The 20,757-nt window shown below is 37.6% G+C and overlaps 2 protein-coding genes across 2 annotated transcripts; both read left to right on the top strand.

Annotated features, from left to right (window-relative positions):
• Positions 1–1,062: 1,062 nt before the first annotated feature.
• cidea (cell death inducing DFFA like effector a) lies at positions 1,063–10,147 on the top strand. The gene is made up of 5 exons (XM_088643750.1): positions 1,063–1,307; positions 4,004–4,148; positions 5,938–6,090; positions 8,080–8,252; positions 9,322–10,147. The coding sequence occupies exons 1-5, from the start codon at positions 1,255–1,257 to the stop codon at positions 9,443–9,445; spliced, it is 648 nt and encodes a 215-aa protein (XP_088499876.1). The 5' UTR covers positions 1,063–1,254; the 3' UTR covers positions 9,446–10,147.
• A 4,974-nt stretch (positions 10,148–15,121) lies between these two features.
• Positions 15,122–20,304, top strand: tubb6 (tubulin, beta 6 class V). The gene is made up of 4 exons (XM_088643749.1): positions 15,122–15,277; positions 15,716–15,824; positions 16,904–17,014; positions 19,040–20,304. The coding sequence occupies exons 1-4, from the start codon at positions 15,221–15,223 to the stop codon at positions 20,101–20,103; spliced, it is 1,341 nt and encodes a 446-aa protein (XP_088499875.1). The 5' UTR covers positions 15,122–15,220; the 3' UTR covers positions 20,104–20,304.
• Positions 20,305–20,757: the final 453 nt, after the last annotated feature.

The raw sequence follows: 20,757 nt of genomic DNA, 5'->3' as shown, positions 1-20,757 counted from the left end.
TTATTCTAGTGCTTCCAACAGAAATCAGAAAGCTAGAAAAGTGCTTCAGGAACGTATATCTATGGTGGAAGGCAGTGTCCATTTCAAAATGAAATGCTCAGATGTTCTGCGGCACCTGTTTCAGACAGCAAAATACTTTAAAGACTTAAAGACTGTGGAGACTTGACTGTCATATAAAGGCTCAAATTTATATTTTATTGTTTCTTAGCCTAATGTTGTTCAATACAATGCACACTGTTTTATGCAATATACATTATAATGTACAATATAATGCAAAGCAGCTGTTTCTTACTCCAGTATTTTACAATATAATGGAGAGCAGCATATGCATTTCTTGGTTATAAATTTATCCAATACTGATAAATTACTAAATCTATTTTGCCACAAGGTTCAAGTAGTCATCACTAAGCTCATGTGCTACAGGGGTTTTCAAAGACCTGTTCACTTTCAAACATTCGTTCTGGTAGCCATTTTAAGAGTAATTTAAGAAGACATTACAGGAGGCAGAGACTTTACAACACATACACATATACATAAAAATGTATAAAGCAATTTGATTAGATCATCTCGCCCACTTCAGAAGGATCAAAACAATCGAAATGACTGGGACACTTGACAAGTTAAGTTTTTCCATTTAGAAGCCATTCAGTATCAGTTACTCAAAATCTCTTATAGTTTTATTTTACTATAACACTACTAACAGCTCATCTGTACAGCTGTACAGAAATATAGCGTTATTGCACTAAATAGAATTCGTATGCCATTAAAATCATTATGTATTTCAAGTTTTTTTTCCCTCAATCTCAGAAAAGGGGATGTACCTTAGTATTGACTTATCGGGTTGCATATTCATTTGGCAGAACAGGCAACAGCACTCAGTTTTAAAATCGAATGTGCGTAAAATCGGAGATAGACTGGAGGACACAAACAGGTGTGTAGATAACTGGTAGGCAATCGCTTATGTGCCTTGGATTCCGAGTTCCAAAAAAAGAAAAATAATACAAGAAAACGTCCCCCCTTCCCCTCCTTTCCTCGTCATAGCCTTCTGCAGGTAAGAACCAATCAGATGACCGTAATGGCATAAAAACATAAAAGCATCCCCCCCAATACCCCCGAAAATATATTGTGCGACTGTGGCATCTGTTTATCAAGTAACCAAGTGACTGTCTGTGAGTGGAAAAGAGCTGACCTCTTGCTGAGCGGAGAAAAGTCACTGTAGTGACCGCACTGACCACTTGCTCAGACCGGCGAGCCATGGAGTACGCTAAGGAATACGCCAGCGCATTGTCGCCGCGGGCTCTCATAAGGCGAGTATTTTTTTGTTCAGAATGGTGCCATTTTAAGCAGCACAAATTTGTTGCGTCAATACCTCTGTTGTTAAAGGAAATGCATTTAATGCACCTACGTAACATTTCACACATTTTTAAACCCATTCATTATTAGATAATAATACCCGAAACATGTCGGCGAAAGAAAAAACATCAATACCATAGTTTTGAAATGATTTCAATGTTTCGGCGAATCAGGCAACATTCTAACATTTTTAATCTAAAAAAAAATAAGACTGGAGGATTTCATATTTACACGGAAATCTTCCGCATCTTTTACTTAAGACCCTATATTTAACGCTGCTGATTTAAAAAAAATGTCGAGAACACACCGCATTCCATTTAAATTAATTGCTCAAGGCTCCTTCTCTGTAGCCGGCTTTATCAAGACAATAAAATTAACTAAATTATCTTTAGGACCTCTGGCTGATTTGTATAAATATAACGCACTTGGATACTTAATATTTGTTTACAGTGTTTAATAGTTGTGCAGCCGGATCTAATTGTTTACTTTGAATGTTTCTTCATGCACTTGTACTGTTTTTACATTTGTTAGTCATAAATGAAACACATTATTCACAGTGTTTATCATGGAAAGTTACTCCCCATACCCATCTCGTCTGTTCACGCTGTGTTGTGAGACCCCGAAAAGTGTCCCCCAAGGAAGACGAGCCTTATACTCGTGTGCATAAAGGGCTAGGCTAAGTCATAAACAATGCTGGCGCTCTTGACAGATCAATAACTAGTAACACAGAACTCTAATCTGAGTATTATGTAAAGTGGATTCCCACACCAGACTCAGGGTTTATTTTGAGGTTTGGTCTTTGAAATTGCAATTATTGGTGACATTCTTTTCATTTACCATGTGAACGTTCCGTTTTTGATTAATTATGATAATTAATTTGATTAAAGTGATAATCACAGGTAAAAAACATGCTATGGGACTTTTTTGTCCACATGCAAATAAAGCCACGACTTTTCATTAGCAATTTTTGCTCTGTTTGCATTTGTGCTACATGTACAGAAACTGGTAGTGACGTTGTACGGTTTCCATCTTGTGCACATGACACTCCTAGAGGTCGTTAATACAGGAATGCGATGGCTAACAGGACGTACAAGCACGTACACGTATTCAATATAAAGCTCCAAATGATGAAAACTGGTAAGATGTTTGCTTGCTCATACGAAGTTCACTAAAACCAGTTAAATTTAGGATGACCTAAGTTCATCCAAAAACCTCATCTTGGTTTCAAACCTATTAACTACAGCTAAACCTATTAGTTACAGCCCTACCCTTGTCTGTTGTAAAACCTTAGTTTAGCTCCCATCTTAAATCAGAGATGTAAAATTAGCATTAAATCCACCTCTAGGGCTGCAGAATGAGCAAGAACATAATTTAAAGAACAGACTAGATTTATCATGGAGGATAGAGGCTGTTCGCCTGTGTTTATTATCATACACTTCAACCTTGGTGATATCTTTCTTGAGGGCTTGTTATATTTACTGTATCTGCTCATATGCATCAGAAGCATAGGTTTTGTGCCAACTCTAAACTAGTTCCATCCCTTTTCCTACCTTTCTTTTAGCCATGCTGAGAGATCCTTTTACAAACTGGGGTTTGTGATTGTGGTTGTCTTGTTATGCACCACGCCCAGGTAACCAAGCACATTTAAGTGCGATACAGAAATTGGCAGGGCACTTCAAATTAAACGTTACTATCCATTTTCACAACATTCTGTATTTTTTTGTAGAGTAGGGGTCCCAAGCCTGCTATTCTAAGCCCACACATCTGCTGGCTTTTGGTCCAGCTCCAAGTCTGTTACACCATTAAAACCTTAGCTGAAATTAATCCCATGATTAAGTCAATTATGTGATTGTCTTTATCTCTTAAACATGTTGGAGGTTGTGTTTTAGAGGTAACTTACAATTCCAATCTTTAGAGTATTTTTTTAGCAAATGATCTTGTTAATTCAATTAAGGGTGAAATTAAAATGATTCAGTGAGTGTATTGAATTTCATATTGCAAAGGAGCAGCATAGGTGCCTTGATTTTCCTTGCGTATTTATTGTAAAATATACAGTTGTATACTGTATATAGAGTGGAAGCTTGTTTTAGTTTCTGCCACTATTTGTCCCACAGAGGGCCTTATCCATAAAACACCGACCACCACACTACAGTTGAATTTTTATTTCCTCAGAAAATAACTCGGGAACAACAGAAAAACAAATAGAATTAGAACAATGAGAAAAAATGTTAAAATTGTCTGCATAGGCAGTTTAAATGTTACTGGTTTTGCAACCTTCAAAGTTCATTTTTTATTTTCAGAAAAAAAAAGCTAGACAAACCTAGCAGGAGTTGTTGACTCGGACTGTACCATGCTTTCCTTTGTGGGGGTGGCCAATATATCATTTTGTTGGTGTGGGGAGAGGGGAAGAGGGGTTTCTGGAGAGTCTAGCTCGTGTCCATTGCTATAGGAAGGGTGTATGTTTTCCAGCAATACGGTTTTGATGGGTGAAATGGAAATTCCACATTGCCGAGAAGGAGACCAGGATTAGCAGGACCACAGCATCAAACCAACTTAAAGATCCCTAAAAGAATTATTCTAGTACAAGTGCTGAAAGTCCAAGACTCAAGGAACTTCTGGGGCCTGTTTTTTTTTAATTCTGAAATTGCAGGACTGTGTCTTCGGTGGGCTCGTCGATCAGCAGGCGCGTTCTCTTCAGCCCGGAGGCACAGCCGCGGCCCTTTAGGGTCTGCACACATGACCGGGGCAGGCGTAAAGGAATGATGGCCTCTTCGCTGGACAATCTCCTCGCTAAGGTAGTGTCCTAAGCAGGGAGGGTCAGCTCAGAAAACCCTGGAGTTGTGAGGTCACTTTTCCATCCCCACCCAGCCAAGTCTTTTTTTCCCACGGTAAAGATTGTCAGTCTGTCAGTTAGTGGTGAGGATTGTACAATAGACCCCTTTCAGATTTCCATTGTTTATACAAACCATTAACTGCTGTCCTGCTTTAGTGGGAAGAGTTCCGTAATTCGAGACAGGAGAAAAATAAATGTGTGAAAGTTTACCGCACATTGGAGGATTCAGCATTTATTTTTTCTTTCCTAAAAATAAAAGCAAGAGAGAGTGCGGTACTGTGTGTAAAACTGAAATGTTTTATCAGAAATGTGCCCTCTGAACATGCAGAATAATGTGTTTTCAAAATGTCTCTTTGCCTCTGGATATGAGTGTATGTTTCAGTTTGTGTGTTTTACAGAAGGTTAAGGTACTGCAGCTACTGCTGAGTTCATTTGCTTTGGTTTGTTTCTTGTGTTGTATACAGTATGTGTTGTGCAGTATCTGTGCCTCCATCTTGATATTGCCCCAGGTCTTTTTTATGAACCCAAGGGCCACTTGAGATTGAATTGTGTGCTTAAAGGAAGAGCATCATTGCTCTCGGTTCATTTCTCATTTTCCTGTTTGAGATATTAATGTCTACAATCAGCAACCACTAGTAGAAGGTAATGTTATTTTTTTTTTTGAGGGGGGGGAGTGGGGGTTGGCATTTGTTTTGATTTGTTCAGATGACATTAACTGACTTGTAGTTGATCTACTTCTACTCCAACCATGCAATTGCCCTGGTATCTTTACAGTTTAAAAATCCACCCATACTACTTTCAATTCAGGGTGGTAAGGGAGCCGGAAACTTTTCCCAGCAAGCAGTGGGTGCAAGGCACACCCTACACCCTGGATGGGACTGCTGTCGACAAATCTTATTTTTCATTTTAATTTTAATATGAGAACCCCTTGTGCTGATGGGCTATTCTATCATACAGTTTTCATAAGTATCTGTTGCTATGTTATTTCTGTAAAATATATAATGTTGTATTTTGTTGTGTGTTACCTGTTGTAGATCCACAATATTGTCTTATGCTGGATAGTTCCACCATCCTGTGTCAGGTTAAGAGCTCGTCAACCCACTTCTTTAAATGAAGGCTCACTTGTCCATCAATAGGACCAGGGATGGGGATTATAGTATATAACCTGGCCTTAGTGATGTGGTGCTTTGTTCTGTCCTGTTGTTTTTCCATTTGCACTTTTTGATTTGGTTTCCCTTAATAAACCTTCTCTGACGGTACAGTGTTATTTTGACTCGACTGACTGCTTATACCGAGTAGTAAGTCACAGCTCCTCTCTGTACAACGTAAAATATAATGTACAGTTTTATTTTGAATACAACGTAACACTAGTTTTAAAATATTACTCTAAACTTCATGCCATGAGGCTCAAATCCATCTGACTGTACAATTTTGACTTATTTGAAGGAGTAAAACTAGATATTTAGAGCACATGTACTGTACACTAACTGTAGAATTGTTGTTCTCCACCACATATTTATTGTTCCTGTTGTTATTGTTTATTATGTTTGTAATGTACTGTTTACATTGTGTGGTGTTGTCTGGTGTACTGTGTCGTCTATTGTACTATGTCCTGAGAGATCAGCGCAAATAAGAATTCCAAAGTACATGTACATGAACAGTAAATAAACTCCTCTATTCTACTTCTCTCTACTTGTGCAACACCTCACAGTGGTGAAGCGCTGATCAGTGTTTCATTCCTCTTGCTCCAGGCTGTGCAGGCTTTTCTGCTGACCTCAGAAGTGATCACGCTGGTCCTGGAGGAGGACGGGACTGTGGTTGAGAATGAGGAGTTCTTTCAGTCTTTGGAAACAAATACACAGTTCATGTTGCTGGAAGGAGGGCAGAGGTGGACTCCAGCCAAGGTAATTATAGATTGTTTGGCTGCCCCTTAAAATCATTTAATGCTATAGGAAACAGACAGAAATGTCTGACATCTATTCTTCATCTAACGTCTAAAGACTAAGATCTGGGTTGAGGTAGTGGTTAGAGGTTGGGTGTATGTTGATATTCCCTTGAATATTCAAGTTGTTCTGACTTTTCTTGGTCTTACTTGCCCATAATTTTCTTTGGTGCTATATACATTATATAAATTAGAGATGATGTTGATGATTTATTATCTACTATTTATTAGTTCCCTGCCCTCTCATTGACTGTAGTTCCCATTAAAGCCACCAGGAGGCGAAGTAGGACTGTATGCAGTCTGGATTGTGGCTCCTACAGAAATTGCAAAACAGGTCTTATCCTCTGTATTGTGTTCTAATTCATTGAAGTCTTTTCTGTCAAGTTAAGGAAAATTAATTTAACGTAAAAAGCATCACTTTCCCGGTGCTATAGCAGTTGCGGTTAAAAGTGTATGAGTGAAGGAAAAAAATAATATCTGAACTGTACAAATACACCCCACATACTTCATTTCTAACATGTTTATGTTAAAAAAGATGCACTATTATCAACATGAACACTTACATTATAGATCATGTGTAAACAACAATAATGTAATTTTTGTTCCTTATAACAGTTTCTATTCAATTAACTGTATTTTAATATACCATTATATATTGTTCAGTGTATATACAGTTATGTTGTACTGATGAGCATATTTTTCTGAAACTGAACTCCTGTCTCCTACGAATGTATTACAGTCTTAAGTAGTGGATTGTTTTGTACTTTTAATTGCACTCTTAAGTTTCAGCTGATACACTTCATTTTCATACTTCTTCCCACTTGAAAATATTTAATTGAAATGAACATACAGGCTTGAACAAACTTGTGCTGTTGCTGTTTCTGAGACATGTGACGCATGTGGTGAGATATAAGATGTAGGTGGTATATACAAGAGGAAAAGAAGCAGGTTACCAAACCCAGATCCAGAGGGCCACAGTTCTGCAGGGTTTTCCTCCAGTTTAACAGCTTTTCCCAGATCTTTAGATGCACCCGACTTATAAATCCTTCAGGAATGTGGCCTTTCGGGGCTGGAGTTGGGAGCTCCTGTCTCCCATGATCTAACCCAGATGCTGTTCCTCTTGCCACTGCTCTCTGAAGCCATTTTCCATCTACATGGGGCACCTTGCTTAAATCCAGATGTGCTATATCTTAAACCCTGCACGTGTCAAAGGTTTGCGTAACTTGTTCTACAAAAATGACTTTCAGAGATTTGTGAAGCCAGTTCTTCCTCAACAGAAGCTGCACCCACTGTTTCCGGTCATAACATTACTGGACAGATAAGATACAGAATCGTCTTCAGGATTTCTGTTGTTTTACATGAGATATAGACATTCGCCTAACCTGTTGTCCTGCAACGTCCTGATTCAGTGTCGTCAACTACTATAGAGACACAGAGTTACTCATGCCTCAGTACAAAGTCCCTTAAGCCTCAATCAATTTCTTAATTAGAAATAGATAGTACAGTATTTCAGATCATGCTTATTAGTCATAAATATAATCCAAACAACAAAGTTAACTGAAAATAAAGGAATAAGGCAATGTTCATATCTTGCAATCTTTAACATGTTTCCATCTGTTTTGATACAATACTGAGGTAAAAATAAATTTAGGAATACTGTTATATTCTTTTAATTTCACACACATCTGTATGGTTGTTTGATATGGTGACAAATGTAAGATGTCCAGAATCTACTGTTACCTACTGTTGCCTTACATTCAAGAGCTACAGAATAAGATATTTTAGAAGTTGTCCAACGTTCTTCTGTGCATTGTATTTAATTTGCGATTATTTTAAATCCACCACTTCATTTCTGTTTTTGTTTCTTTAGAGAGGATGTTGAATTATAAATGTCATCTCAGAAAGTCACAGTATCTCCATAGTAAATATGTTTGATGTTTTTTTTTTGTAGGGAGCCCCAGGTCTCAAGCGATCTAAGAAAAATGGAATTGCAAAATTCAGTTTTGACCTTTACAAATTAAATCCCAAGGATTTCATTGGATGCCTTACCATTAAGGCAATTTTTTATGACACATACACAATGTCATATGACATTAAATGTACAGGAGCGAAACAGGTGCTGAAGTAAGTATTTGGTGATAGAAGGTTTAGAAACACAACTTGGAAAGGATAAAATGAAATCTTTTCTCTGGTCTGATATTTTATTAACCGTTGTACAAGAACTGCAAACACATTATGTTATTGGGCTATTTTACTACTAACTTACACACAAAATACTGCCAGTCCTCTAAGGTTGTACTGATAGCTGCATATACTCTAGTTACATAGTCTTAGGTTTCCATTTTTTATTTTATCCAACCAGTTTGAATCCTGTTTTCAGTTTCTACCCATTGTTTAACCAACCTATCAAACTGTTAAGTTCAGAGGACTGGTGATGAGCACTTCAATTTGAAGATGGTCTTGATATTGTAAGGTCAGTTTTTTCTAGAATGAGAGGAGTAGGTCGAGTTGAGTGTTTATGTTTATTAATTTATCTAACTGAGGTTTCTATCCAGAGTGACTTAAATCTGTGAATAGTTATACAGCTTGGCATTTTTACTGAAGTAATTTGATTGAAACACCTTGCACAAAAGTAACAATTATACATCCACTTACAGTCATGCCTTTGGAGACTTTTGCTTGGTGCTGTAGAATGGAATGATAAAGGGCTGTTTCAATTTCATATTTTTACTTTGCATCACCAGCATGGGACAAACATCTACAAAACTCTGTCTTTTACATTTTGATTGTCTTGTGCTGGTTTTCTTCTCACTTGCTCACCTTTTAAATCTTTGCTGGAAAATCTTCATAGTTCTAGACTATTTTATGGTTTTGTAACCAGTCTGGATTATTTCATTGTAAACAATGTTAGCAAAGTTTTTTTGGTCTTTGTAACCGGTGTTGAGCTGCAATTCCGCTATATATTTTCTTTTTAAATTCACTGTAGTATTGTTTGTTAGAGTACAATCTAACATAAAATGTTAGATTTCTATAATATTCCATTAAAGGGAGCTTCAGCTCTCCTCAACATGCCTGCTTTTTAAAGACTTTTTGGAATAACTAACTTGTGAATGTGTGGAGAGGTTTGAACGGAAAGAACATGGACCAGAAAGATCAAATCACTTCTCTACTTTCCACGTTTTTTTTTCCCCAGGATAGCCCTCCGTTACCTCTCCTATCTGGCCCGAGTTGCTGGCCAGTTACTTCTCTATAGTGCCTCATATGTGTATCAGCGTATCGGAGAAGAGGAACAGACAGGGACATCGGGGACATGGTGATGCAACAAGAAGATTCCTGATACTTGAGTGCCTGACCTGCCTGTAGACATACTGTTGAATGTACTGTGTATTTTAATAATTTTGAGGACCACACAAATGTACAATGTGTGATACTACATTGTGGGTAGTTCCTCCAGTAACTCTCAGATCTCAGCCTGTTCAGTTATGATTGATGAATGTATTAACTCTGCTGCCTCTGCTCAGAGAAAAATACTGTATATAATTGGCAAAAAATATAAAAAATGTTGCAAACTTCATGGAATCAGGAGATTCTCAATTATCGCCTATATTTTTCTTTTTAACAAAGTGTATGTTTTATTTAGATATACTCTATAATTTCCATGCAGGCCACTCTGACAGACAGTGGGTTATAACATTTACAAAACTGGTATTATGAAGTTTGATGCAACATACTGTAAGGAGCCAAATAGGCTATGGACAGGTAAAAAAAGTGACATAAATGTACCTTCTGGTAAAGAAAGCAGTAGGAAATGCAAGTTCAGTTTTATCAAATCATTGAGTCAAAATGTTCATACTTTATTTATTGAATAGTGTATTGTGTTAATGTAAAGTATACCTTTACAGGACCAATTATAATGTTATTACTAGCACTAATATACAGTAAACGAAAAGTCCACAACCATTGCCCGTTATCAAATATGTTTTCACATTGTGTCAAAATAATAAATATTTTTTAAAGGACTGTTCGCATTTGTATAAACTTGATCATTACTACATAACTAGTTTTCCAGCATTAAGCTTTGACTTCCTCTGTGCGTTCCTCTTACCAGCTGCAGAACACACTATGGGAGCTGGACCTTAAGGATATCCTGAGGTTCCTGCAGACTGTTTGCAGCTTGCACTAGGAAGGCAACAATTACTGGCTTTATATCCGTTTTATTTAGTAAGATTCTCCCATTTTGTATAAACAAAACATATAAGAAACAGAATGATACCAATGCGAACTAGTGATAACAAAAAGGGTGTTTGTCTAGACCAATCTAATAAAAGAGCTAGTACAACACAGTTACAAATCAGATTTTTTTTCTGTATACTGTACCTAGGAGTGTTGCTCTCTATTGGCGGCAGTGAGACTCCAACTTGTTGCCCCACCCCGCAATGCATTAGTTCAATGCGGTACCTTACAAATTGGATGACATCATATCGGGAGACTCCACTGGAAAATGTTCTGTAGGCATATTTTTCTCAAGTTGACCAAGTTGTCCTGTCTGCCATAATTCTGTGTCAAATGATTCAAGTGTGACACTCAGCCTCTTTCTTTTTTTCCAATAACATTTCTCACCTAAACAGTTTTATCAGTGACATTAATTGTCTGCGATTATTTTGCTGTTTAAAACAATAAAAATAATAAATGTGAAGTAAAAGTCAGCAAAATTGACAAAGGAAGGACAGCTTCCTGAAAAGCATAATATAACTGCTGAGAGAGATTTTAAAAATCTTACTGAGGCATAAGGAACTTAATGTACACTGTAATGTACACTGTGTGTGAAACATGAATGCTCTAATCTCTGCTAAGCACTTTTAACACTCAACAGCTAAGTTAAGCACAGTTTTCTGACAAGCACTACCATAGTATAGAATTTATTTTTTTCTTGTTCTTTAAATGTAAATAAATAAAATAGATAAATATCAATGCATAATCCTGTTAAAATTAACAAAAGTGTCAAACATGGTTCCATCAATGACAAACTGTTGCATATTACATAGAAAGTGCATATCAGCAGATAACATTTACATAACCCCGAATTAGTCTTGTTAATATAATATCACATTGCACACCATTTATGAAATATAGTGGAAAGAAATTTAAACATGCGTAACTTTATTCTTTTTTAAACATTTTGATATTATTGGATTACTTTTATAGTCAAATAGTTTTATTAAAGTTACTTCTTTTAATTTTTCTTCAACAAATATGCTTTCTTCTACAGATTGTACATTTGTCTTTAATTTATCCTCTGTGCAAGAATAAGTACTTACAAAAATGACTGCATATAATCCATAGATATGATGGAAAAGGAATTAATATATTTCATAACTAAAATTATCAAGTTGAATTTCAGGAAAATTTGGGTTTATGTAATGGCTGTTCAAGGGTAAATCATAAGGAAGAAAGTGTAAAGTTTAAAATAGAAACAAATAATAATAGCTACACAACTGAAAAATACATTAACCAAGAGGGAGGCAGAAAAGAAGCAAACATTTATCCAATGCTATAAACAGTAGAGGAACCGTAGAAGTTGGATGTAAACAGCTTGCAAGATAATATAGTATTAATACCATAAAAAAGAAAAAGTTCATGAACATTTTATACAGATTTTTAGAAAAAAGATGAATCAGCTTGGAGTAATTTTAGCTTAACTGACACTAAAGTATTGCAGGAACTAGGGCAGCTTAAAGCTAATACATCACCAGGGCCTGACAGTGTTTTCACAGTTGTGGTTATGGAAATAAGGGGTGTTATTCATAGACCTTTAACTAGGTATTTCAACTGTCGCTAAGGTTGGGAGCTGTACCCACAGACTGGAGCAAATGCAACACCAAGAGTCACAGACATCTGTTTCATACCCACTGGTCTTCTTAATCAGAATCTGGTATTTGTAGTGAACTCATTACATTCTTAAGATTTACAAGAATAGGAGAAATGGCAATGACAGAAACAGTGAAAAGATTAAATTTAACATTGACAAGTGGGCAATATTATCCATTAGGAATTAGTAACATACACCACATATCAGACTGGTGATTTTGGGCTTCAGAAGCTTCACAGCAAAGGAATCTGTGTTTTTATGTAGACGCTTGTTGTTCTCATCAAGATGGTGCAGGGAGTTAAAAAGCGAACATCGCTTGGGCTTATAACAAAAATGTGGAATTTAAATCAGTTAATTGAGCATAAAGGTTATGCTGAAGCTAGACACCGCATTAGTAAGACTTTAGATCCCGAAATAGTTTGTTCATTTTTGATCACCGTACCACAAGACGATAGTATAACCTCAGCAAGAGTTCATAGAAAAGCAACAAGAATGATACTTGGTCTTTGGCATTCTTATGTGCAAGCAGGATGTAGGACATAAATCTACAGTCTAAAATAAAGGAGACAGGAGATTTGAGCCAAGTATATGAAGTTACAGACATGGTCAGATCAGGGATTACTTCAGACTCAGTAGTGAAACAAGGACACAGGCTCTAAATTGTGAACCAAAAGGGAAATTATTTAAGATGAGAATTGTGGATGCCTGCAATAGGCTTCACAGTTAGTGAAGTTAAGATTTTGCCTTCTGGTGTCCAAATTGTGAGAAACTTCAAGGCAGCTCAACAACATTTTAGGATATCTTAGGTGTTTAACAACAACATGATCTAAACGACTTCATCTCGTTTGCAATCTTTCTTCAATTCTTATGCTCTTATAGACATTTCCAAGAGCTCCAATATTTTCTTGGATGTAACTTTCATTGCACAAAACATTGTCTGTGTAGAGCAAAAAAAAAACAAGTTCATTTCAGCTTGAAACTAATTTGACAAAGGTCTTGGGTTGAGCCTTTTTCTGCTCCATGGATGCTTTAGCAGCCTATCCTGTGGAATTCTTCAGCTCATGAGTTCAATGACTTACATGGCATTGTAACCATGCATGCTGCAACCAGAGTCTCAGCAAGAAATGTCAGTGCAGGAGCTGGGGTACAGTACACAAGGCATTTTGAACAGACACATAGTTAGAGACCTCCCTCCTACCTATTCAAGTTCCAATGAAAATTCTCTTGCAGAATAATATATGAGTTCTAAAATGGCCCTGTGGAGTTATTTGTAATCTATCAACACTGAATATAAATACCTTAGCTATCAGTGTCCATTTGTGTTTATCTGGCTTTTGTTCCTGCTTGAGAGAAAAATGCTCCAATTGCACTTGGATGGGATTTTCTGATATACACCAGTTCATCTCCTGAAGGATTACTGTGGAATGTCTAAACTTTGGCAAAGTCTAGCAAAGCAGTATGGAATCACACTGAACTGAACATGCACATCTTTGACAGTGGCCAAGTAAATTTGAGACAATTTCTTAAAACAGTTAACTCTAAATCAATTCAGAAATCGAAAGAGAACTAGGAATACAGTTGATAGGCTGGAACATGCTTTCCATCATGAATGGATTCCAGCTGTGATTGAACAACATACTGCAAGAACATGCTAGGATTGAGAGGAAGACAATCAGCCATCTAACCCATTTGATTACAGATGTTGTGAATTTTACAAGACATCCTGTTGTCCTTTAGAATTCCTTCAGTAAGAAATGCTCTTGGAAAGATTTAGTGAGCCACACAATACAGGTTAAGTTGTTCATGCATGCTTTCATTTTGTGCTTGGCCGAAAGCAGCCTCTTCCATTTAATGAAGCTTTGCCCATACTTTGAGAATTTTCTGATAAATGTTTCCACAGGGCTAAAGAATTTATATCTGGTTACACATTGTACCTCTTAAGGCTAAAAATGGATCTGAATGTTCTACACGAGCTTCACAACCTAAATATTATTTCACCACAACATTTGATGGATCATGACAGGTTGGAATGTGTAATGGTTTGGGTTTGGAATTCTGTGTTGCTGGTGAGGAAAGACAAAGGCAGCTGTCATAACTACTGGTACAGCCCCCTAACCTGTTTAAAATGTACGTTTGAGGTTTAGGCTTCATACCACCAAGTGGGCAGTTCCAGTGCCTTCTAGTAACCAAATCATTCCAGTGTAACCAATTGACAATAAAGAGCCAATTGAATCCACAACCACACACTTTTCTATAACCTTTGCTTGTTTTTGGCATTGAGAACACTTTTTTTAGGCTAACACACTTCACAACAGCTAGACTGCAAGAGTAGTTTAAAATGACAAACTGGAAAGAAAAAAAAATAATGCTGAGAGAATTTAGATTGTGGAAGTGCAATATTAAGAATGTCAGCATTACTTACATATTTCTGAGTTTCAAGACAGAAAAGTACAACATAAGACTGTTTATACAGTAGCTTTATCACCCGGTAACTCACAACTGGCAACACACTAAAGATGAGTGCTACTGTATACTGTAGGTGTGAGCCTGGCCAGTGCATGGATGGGAGACCACCTGGGAAAACTAAGTTCTTAAACATAGATCTGTTGACTCTAGCCTGATTAGATTAGACAGATTAAGATACATAATTTTCACATTTTTTAATGCCCATATCCATTAGCAAGACCGCATCCTTTTCAAAACCTAGCTTTATTCAAAGCCTGTGTACAGTATGTGCAAGTCTTTGTTTTACTGCGATAACTTGCTATTCTTTCATCTACTTTTTTGCTTCTGTTGTGATTAATCGTTAAAACCGATTCTTGAAAGTGCTTTTATTATTATTATTTATAATACTAATAATGGATTGAACAATGTTTCAAATTTGAAAGGATTTATATTCAGCCTGTGAGGATCACTCATGAAACAATGTGAATGCAGAATTAAAATAAGCGTCCTTTATAAGATTAACTTCTATTGCTTTGAAACAACTAGTACATTTAATACCGTATAACATCAACTACAAAAGACGGAAGAAAATAAAATTAAGGTTGAGCTATCTTGTCATTCAGACAGAAGCCCGACCCTACCCTGCGCTGATTGGGTGGAGGCTCGTTGAGATTAGAACTTTTGCTGTAGCGGAGTATTTCATACATTGACTCGGAGCGCTTGAAGCAGTCTGCGCCTTTCGACCCATCGCAGGGAAAGTCAATACCGCAGCAACGCAATGAGGGAAATCGTTCACATACAGGCTGGGCAGTGTGGCAACCAAATAGGAACAAAGGTAACTTTTTTGTTTGAGTCATTATTTGATTTTTCCATAACTGTTCATTTGTAAATTATAACCGAATGTAAAGAATTATACAAATTGTAAGGCTTTCACGAGTACAATGAAGTGTGTGTCATAGTAAATTTATAGAAAATCCACATATAATCTACATAGAAGATGATGATGGTGACTCGGTTTAATCCTAACTTTTTATCTTCTTGGTATACTGATTTTTGTGCCGGAGCGCACAGGGAGTGGCAAGAATGGTGTCTGTAATGTCCTAAACATTCAGAGAATTCTTCAGCTGTCAAGCACTGCCTGTGTCCGTTATTAGAGAGGTTGAAAGTCAAACCCTTACTTTTTTCAGAACGTCGTAAGTTTATAATAATTACTGTTGCTTTATAAGTGTGTCAGATTGAATCCTGATTGAATCCTTTTCGTTGTTTGGAGCAGTTTTGGGAAGTGATCAGCGATGAGCATGGGATTGATCCTGCCGGAAATTATGTCGGTGACTCAACTCTCCAGCTTGAAAGAATAAATGTGTACTACAATGAGGCGTCCTGTAAGTTTGTGAGTCAGAATGAATACTCCCTGTAGCATGGAGAAATTACATTAAATCTTGGAATCTTAAAATGCAGATTTTGTTGGGTGGCATGACTTTGGACTAAGTGCTTTTTTAAATATTTAAATTCAATTAACCCTACAGGTTCGAATATAAAATCCTATATTGATTACCTACTGTTTGAGTGTGCCATGATTTTAACTTCAATGAAAGGTACATAGGAAAATATAAAAGGTTACAAATAAAAGGAAACCTTTTGGCCTATATAGCCCATTTGATTGCTAGTGGATAATTGATCTGAGGTTCTCAATCTGCTGTCTCTTAAATTAAGCCAGGATACTAGCTTCAACAGCATGGATAGTTTGTTTTAAGCCTACAGAAATCTTGAGAAAAGAAGTGTCTTCTTTTCCTAGTTTTAAATGTACTTCCTCATACAGTAATTTCCACTTCTGTCTTCTGGGTCTTGTTTCACTGCTGATTTTGAGGAATTCTGTAGGGTTACCCTTGTCAGTCTCTGAGTATTTTGAATTCTGCAGTCAGGTCCTGTCGTAGTCTTCTCATTTCAAGACTAAAAGGATTCAGTTCTTTTGGCCTGTTACTGTAAGATATTCCTTTACGCCCATGAACGTATCTGGTATCAATGTCTGGACTAATTCCAGTGGAGAAATATTTTTTTTAATAACGTGGTTACCAAGTTTGAATATAGTATTCTAAACAAGGCCTTACTAGTTCATAACATTCCTTGATAATGATGTAAGTGTTGGACTGTTCTACACTGCTGCTGCCCCAACTCGAAATTGAATTTCATATTAGGCATGGTATTGTGTATTTTGTACTTACCTTTGAACGTCTTCAAAGGTCTATCATTATAGGTAAACTCCTTCACTGTACTGTGCAAACTACTGCATGGTCATTATTATTACATTAAGACATTGTTCTGACCTCTTTCACTTGTATATAAAATGTTTATCTTTAAACCTTTGTATGTCGCTTCAGTTAAAGTCATCAGCCAACTGAATAATAACAACAAAAGAAAGCAGTCTTTGTATCAAATTGTCTGGTGTGGCTTTGTCTTCCAGCCCACAAATATGTTCCCCGTGCTGTACTTGTTGATCTGGAGCCAGGCACCATGGACAGTGTTCGATCAGGACCCTTTGGGCAACTTTTCAGACCCGACAACTTCATTTTTGGTAAGCAGTCGTGTGGATGGTTATGTAAGCAGTGCAGAACATGATAAGTACTTTTGTGGTAGGTCGTACAGTACACCCAAATACCAAACATAAAAATGTTTACAGAGAAACAAAAACCTGATATATCCACAAAGTGAAGCAGAAATAACATTTGACTTGTCTTTCTTAGCTTATAATCAAAGTGACAGAAATACTCATTAGAATTAATAACACAGCATTAATACATAATATGTTAATTTAATGTAGTAAGGATTTGGTTTGACAACTCAGTCAAATAAAGAGTTCTGCCTCCAACCGTAATGGGGAATTCATTTTAGGCTGTGAGATCATAGTGAAGATGCCTGTTCTGTGTTACACTAAATGTATTCAGTCTGGCTTCAGAGGCCTTCAATCCAAGTATAACTCATTTCCCACTTCATTTATCTGGTAAAATCTGAGAGTCTGCTCCATATCTCCTATATATTGCATGTACTGTATGTAAAATGTGTAGGCATGGAATTTGTGCTGTATGACCACGAATATTTGTTACAGTCCATTGTGTGCCTTTGTGCCTGTGGGAAAAATGACCATCACCTTCCGCTCAATTCACTGTTCTATTTCAGCGAGTCTCTCTGGTGGCACAAACCTGTACATATACTGAGAGACATTAAAATGCAACAATGAGAGAATGCCATTCAGCCTTCATACCCTGTTCAGTAACTTGTACTTACCTTTGCAGTATTAACCCAAGGACACCATTCAGCTGTTTTTTTAACGGCACCAGAGGATTAGCTTCAACATGGCTGAACAGTCTACTACATTCAGCCACAAACTTTTGTGTGACAAAATGCCTTCATTTCTTAGTTTTAAATGTACATCCACATAGTTTCCCCTGGAGTCTGCTGGTTCTTATTTCACTGCAGGATTTGAAGAACTGTCTTTGAGAATTCTGAATACTTTAATCAGGACTGTTCTCTGTTAAGGAATATAGTTTAGTTTAGTTAGAGGTTTAGTTCTTTTAGCCTGTCAGTGTAAGACATTATTTTAAGCACTCTCTATACTCACAACAAATGGGTATTTGAAAGCGCATGTACCAAGAGACATTGAAAGTACAACAGATGCATTGGTTTCAATGCTATTTTCTTACATTTTTATCAGCTGTCAGTATTTTTCAGAGAATGAAAGCATCCCACAGCTTTGCACAGCAGCATGCTGAACACAGTACAACTCTATTCACGCTGGCCATTTTATACAGTCTAGCCAGAGGCATCTTCCTCACAAGTTATCTAGCACTGACTTGAGACTGAGTGAGGATTAGCACATCCATCTGTCACTGAGTACTTGAAATAGATAAGAGCCATTTGAAGTGATGATACAAACACTGGAACAACAAAAAAGTCACTTTTCTAAGCAGGGTAAGGCATTTTTCCCTTTTTGCAGAAACAGAAATGCAAAACAAAAGTAGGAAATGACTTCAGATATTTTTGACAGTTATATAACTTTAAATGTACGTGAAATACTGTTTTTAAGTTCAAAGTCAAAAACATGCAGAATGTTCTGTTGTTATAATAAACATGGAAGCAGACATAAGTCCTGTCTTATGAGTCTGCTTGACAATGAAATAACACAATGAAGATTTGCAGCAGACTAATATAACTAAAAACTAAATTTTAAACTTTGTGAGTATACTTCCTAGATACTGTATTTAAATATATGTCAGTATCTAGGGCAATATAAAACAACATAGTGGAAAATTGAGATTGTTAATTGTTAGACAATACAGATGGTTCTAAATGTAATGTAGCCTCTGATAATAAACTGAGCATAATTGTTTAAAAATCAGCAATAAACAAAATGAGTAAGGAAACATTTTTATACCAATATTTTTAAAATGTGGGTTGATGACCTTGCAAGACAAGGTCTCCAAAACCAAAGTGTTTCAAGTCATGACAGCAGGATAGTTTGAAGTCTTCTTGTAAAGAGAAATAAATGCTGTGATTGCTGGCAAGTTAAATTTGGTTTCAATTTTTTGCTGTTGAATTACAGGGCAAACAGGTGCAGGGAACAACTGGGCAAAAGGCCATTACACAGAGGGGGCCGAGCTGGTGGATTCAGTGCTGGATGTGGTGAGGAAGGAATGTGAACACTGTGATTGTCTGCAAGGCTTCCAGCTCACCCACTCCCTGGGCGGAGGCACGGGCTCTGGAATGGGAACGCTGCTCATCAGCAAAATCCGTGAGGAGTACCCGGACAGGATCATGAACACCTTCAGTGTCATGCCCTCTCCCAAAGTGTCAGACACGGTCGTGGAGCCCTACAACGCCACCTTGTCCGTGCACCAGCTGGTGGAGAACACCGATGAGACGTACTGCATCGACAACGAAGCCCTATACGACATCTGCTTCCGTACCCTCAAGCTCACCACCCCCACCTACGGTGACCTCAACCATTTGGTGTCGGCCACCATGAGCGGGGTCACAACTTCGCTGCGTTTCCCCGGGCAACTCAACGCCGACCTCCGCAAGCTGGCGGTCAACATGGTGCCTTTCCCCCGTCTCCACTTCTTCATGCCGGGCTTTGCTCCCCTCACGGCTCGGGGCAGCCAGCAGTACCGCGCCCTCACCGTGCCTGAGCTCACGCAGCAGATGTTTGATGCCAAGAACATGATGGCAGCCTGTGACCCGCGCCATGGCCGTTACCTTACGGTGGCCACGGTCTTTCGGGGACCCATGTCCATGAAGGAGGTGGACGAGCAGATGCTGGCTATCCAGAACAAGAACAGCAGCTACTTTGTGGAGTGGATACCCAATAACGTCAAAGTGGCCGTGTGCGACATTCCCCCTCGTGGTCTGAAAATGGCTTCTACTTTCATCGGCAACAGCACAGCCATTCAGGAGCTGTTCAAGCGCATCTCAGAACAGTTCTCAGCCATGTTCAGGAGAAAGGCCTTTCTTCACTGGTTCACTGGAGAAGGGATGGATGAAATGGAGTTTACAGAAGCTGAGAGCAACATGAATGACCTGGTTTCAGAATACCAACAATATCAGGAGGCCACGGCCAATGATGAAGAAGAGACTTTTGAGGAAGACGAAGATGACATTAATGAATAGAAACATTGATCGGCAACTTGCTCTTATATTGTTTGGAAATTACTTTTTTACAGTGCATTTGGGGTTCCGAGACACTTTTTTCCCTTGTTGGTGTGTTTTTATAGAGCTAAGGAGAACAACGTAATTGTAACAAGTTTTAGCAAAGTGTTTATCTGAAACAAAAGCAGTTAGAATAAAAATTTAAAAAGAGATACAACCAAACGTGTCTGTGGGTTTATAAGAGCGTCACAGTAATGTGATTTGTTCTGAAGCTGTGACAAGAGTGTCAGAGCTGTTGGTTCTGTAAGATCATAAATAAGCAACTCCCAATGTGGCCAAGTGATGTTGTCAGGAAAACAAACAAATACCACTATAGGTTATTTAGGAAGAGATCATATCACTGATGTATACCCAGAGAAGAGCTATATAACTGGGAACTTCACCAGGAAATGGGAACCAAACATGGATGGAAAGACATAGCCTTGGTAAAGTCAACATTAATCCACTTTGAACATAAAGATTATGATCAGGAGAGAAGGCTTATTAAGCCATCTTTGTCATGCAGTTCCAGTAGCTTGTTGTTCAAGGATCCAAATGAATTTGTATTCACAACATTATTGGATGGTACCTTTTGGTTTTAAGTCTTAAAATAAATTACCCAAAACATTTAATTGC

Source organism: Lepisosteus platostomus, chromosome 8 (assembly GCF_059453375.1).
Source record: "Lepisosteus platostomus isolate fLepPlt1 chromosome 8, fLepPlt1.hap1, whole genome shotgun sequence".
In the NCBI taxonomy this organism is placed as follows: Eukaryota; Metazoa; Chordata; class Actinopteri; order Semionotiformes; family Lepisosteidae; genus Lepisosteus; species Lepisosteus platostomus.
The sequence above is the reverse complement of the archived record's forward strand: the minus strand, read 5'-3'. Positions and strand labels throughout refer to the sequence as shown.

Coding starts and splice junctions, on each gene's coding strand:
- tubb6 (XM_088643749.1), top strand. CDS start 15,221: ATGAGGGAAATCGTTCACATACAGGCTGGGCAGTGTGGCAACCAAATA. Junction 15,278..15,715: donor GCAACCAAATAGGAACAAAG/GTAACTTTTTTG, acceptor TGTTTGGAGCAG/TTTTGGGAAGTGATCAGCGA. Junction 17,015..19,039: donor ACCCGACAACTTCATTTTTG/GTAAGCAGTCGT, acceptor GTTGAATTACAG/GGCAAACAGGTGCAGGGAAC.
- cidea (XM_088643750.1), top strand. CDS start 1,255: ATGGAGTACGCTAAGGAATACGCCAGCGCATTGTCGCCGCGGGCTCTC. Junction 1,308..4,003: donor TCGCCGCGGGCTCTCATAAG/GCGAGTATTTTT, acceptor CTGAAATTGCAG/GACTGTGTCTTCGGTGGGCT. Junction 8,253..9,321: donor GGAGCGAAACAGGTGCTGAA/GTAAGTATTTGG, acceptor TTTTTTCCCCAG/GATAGCCCTCCGTTACCTCT.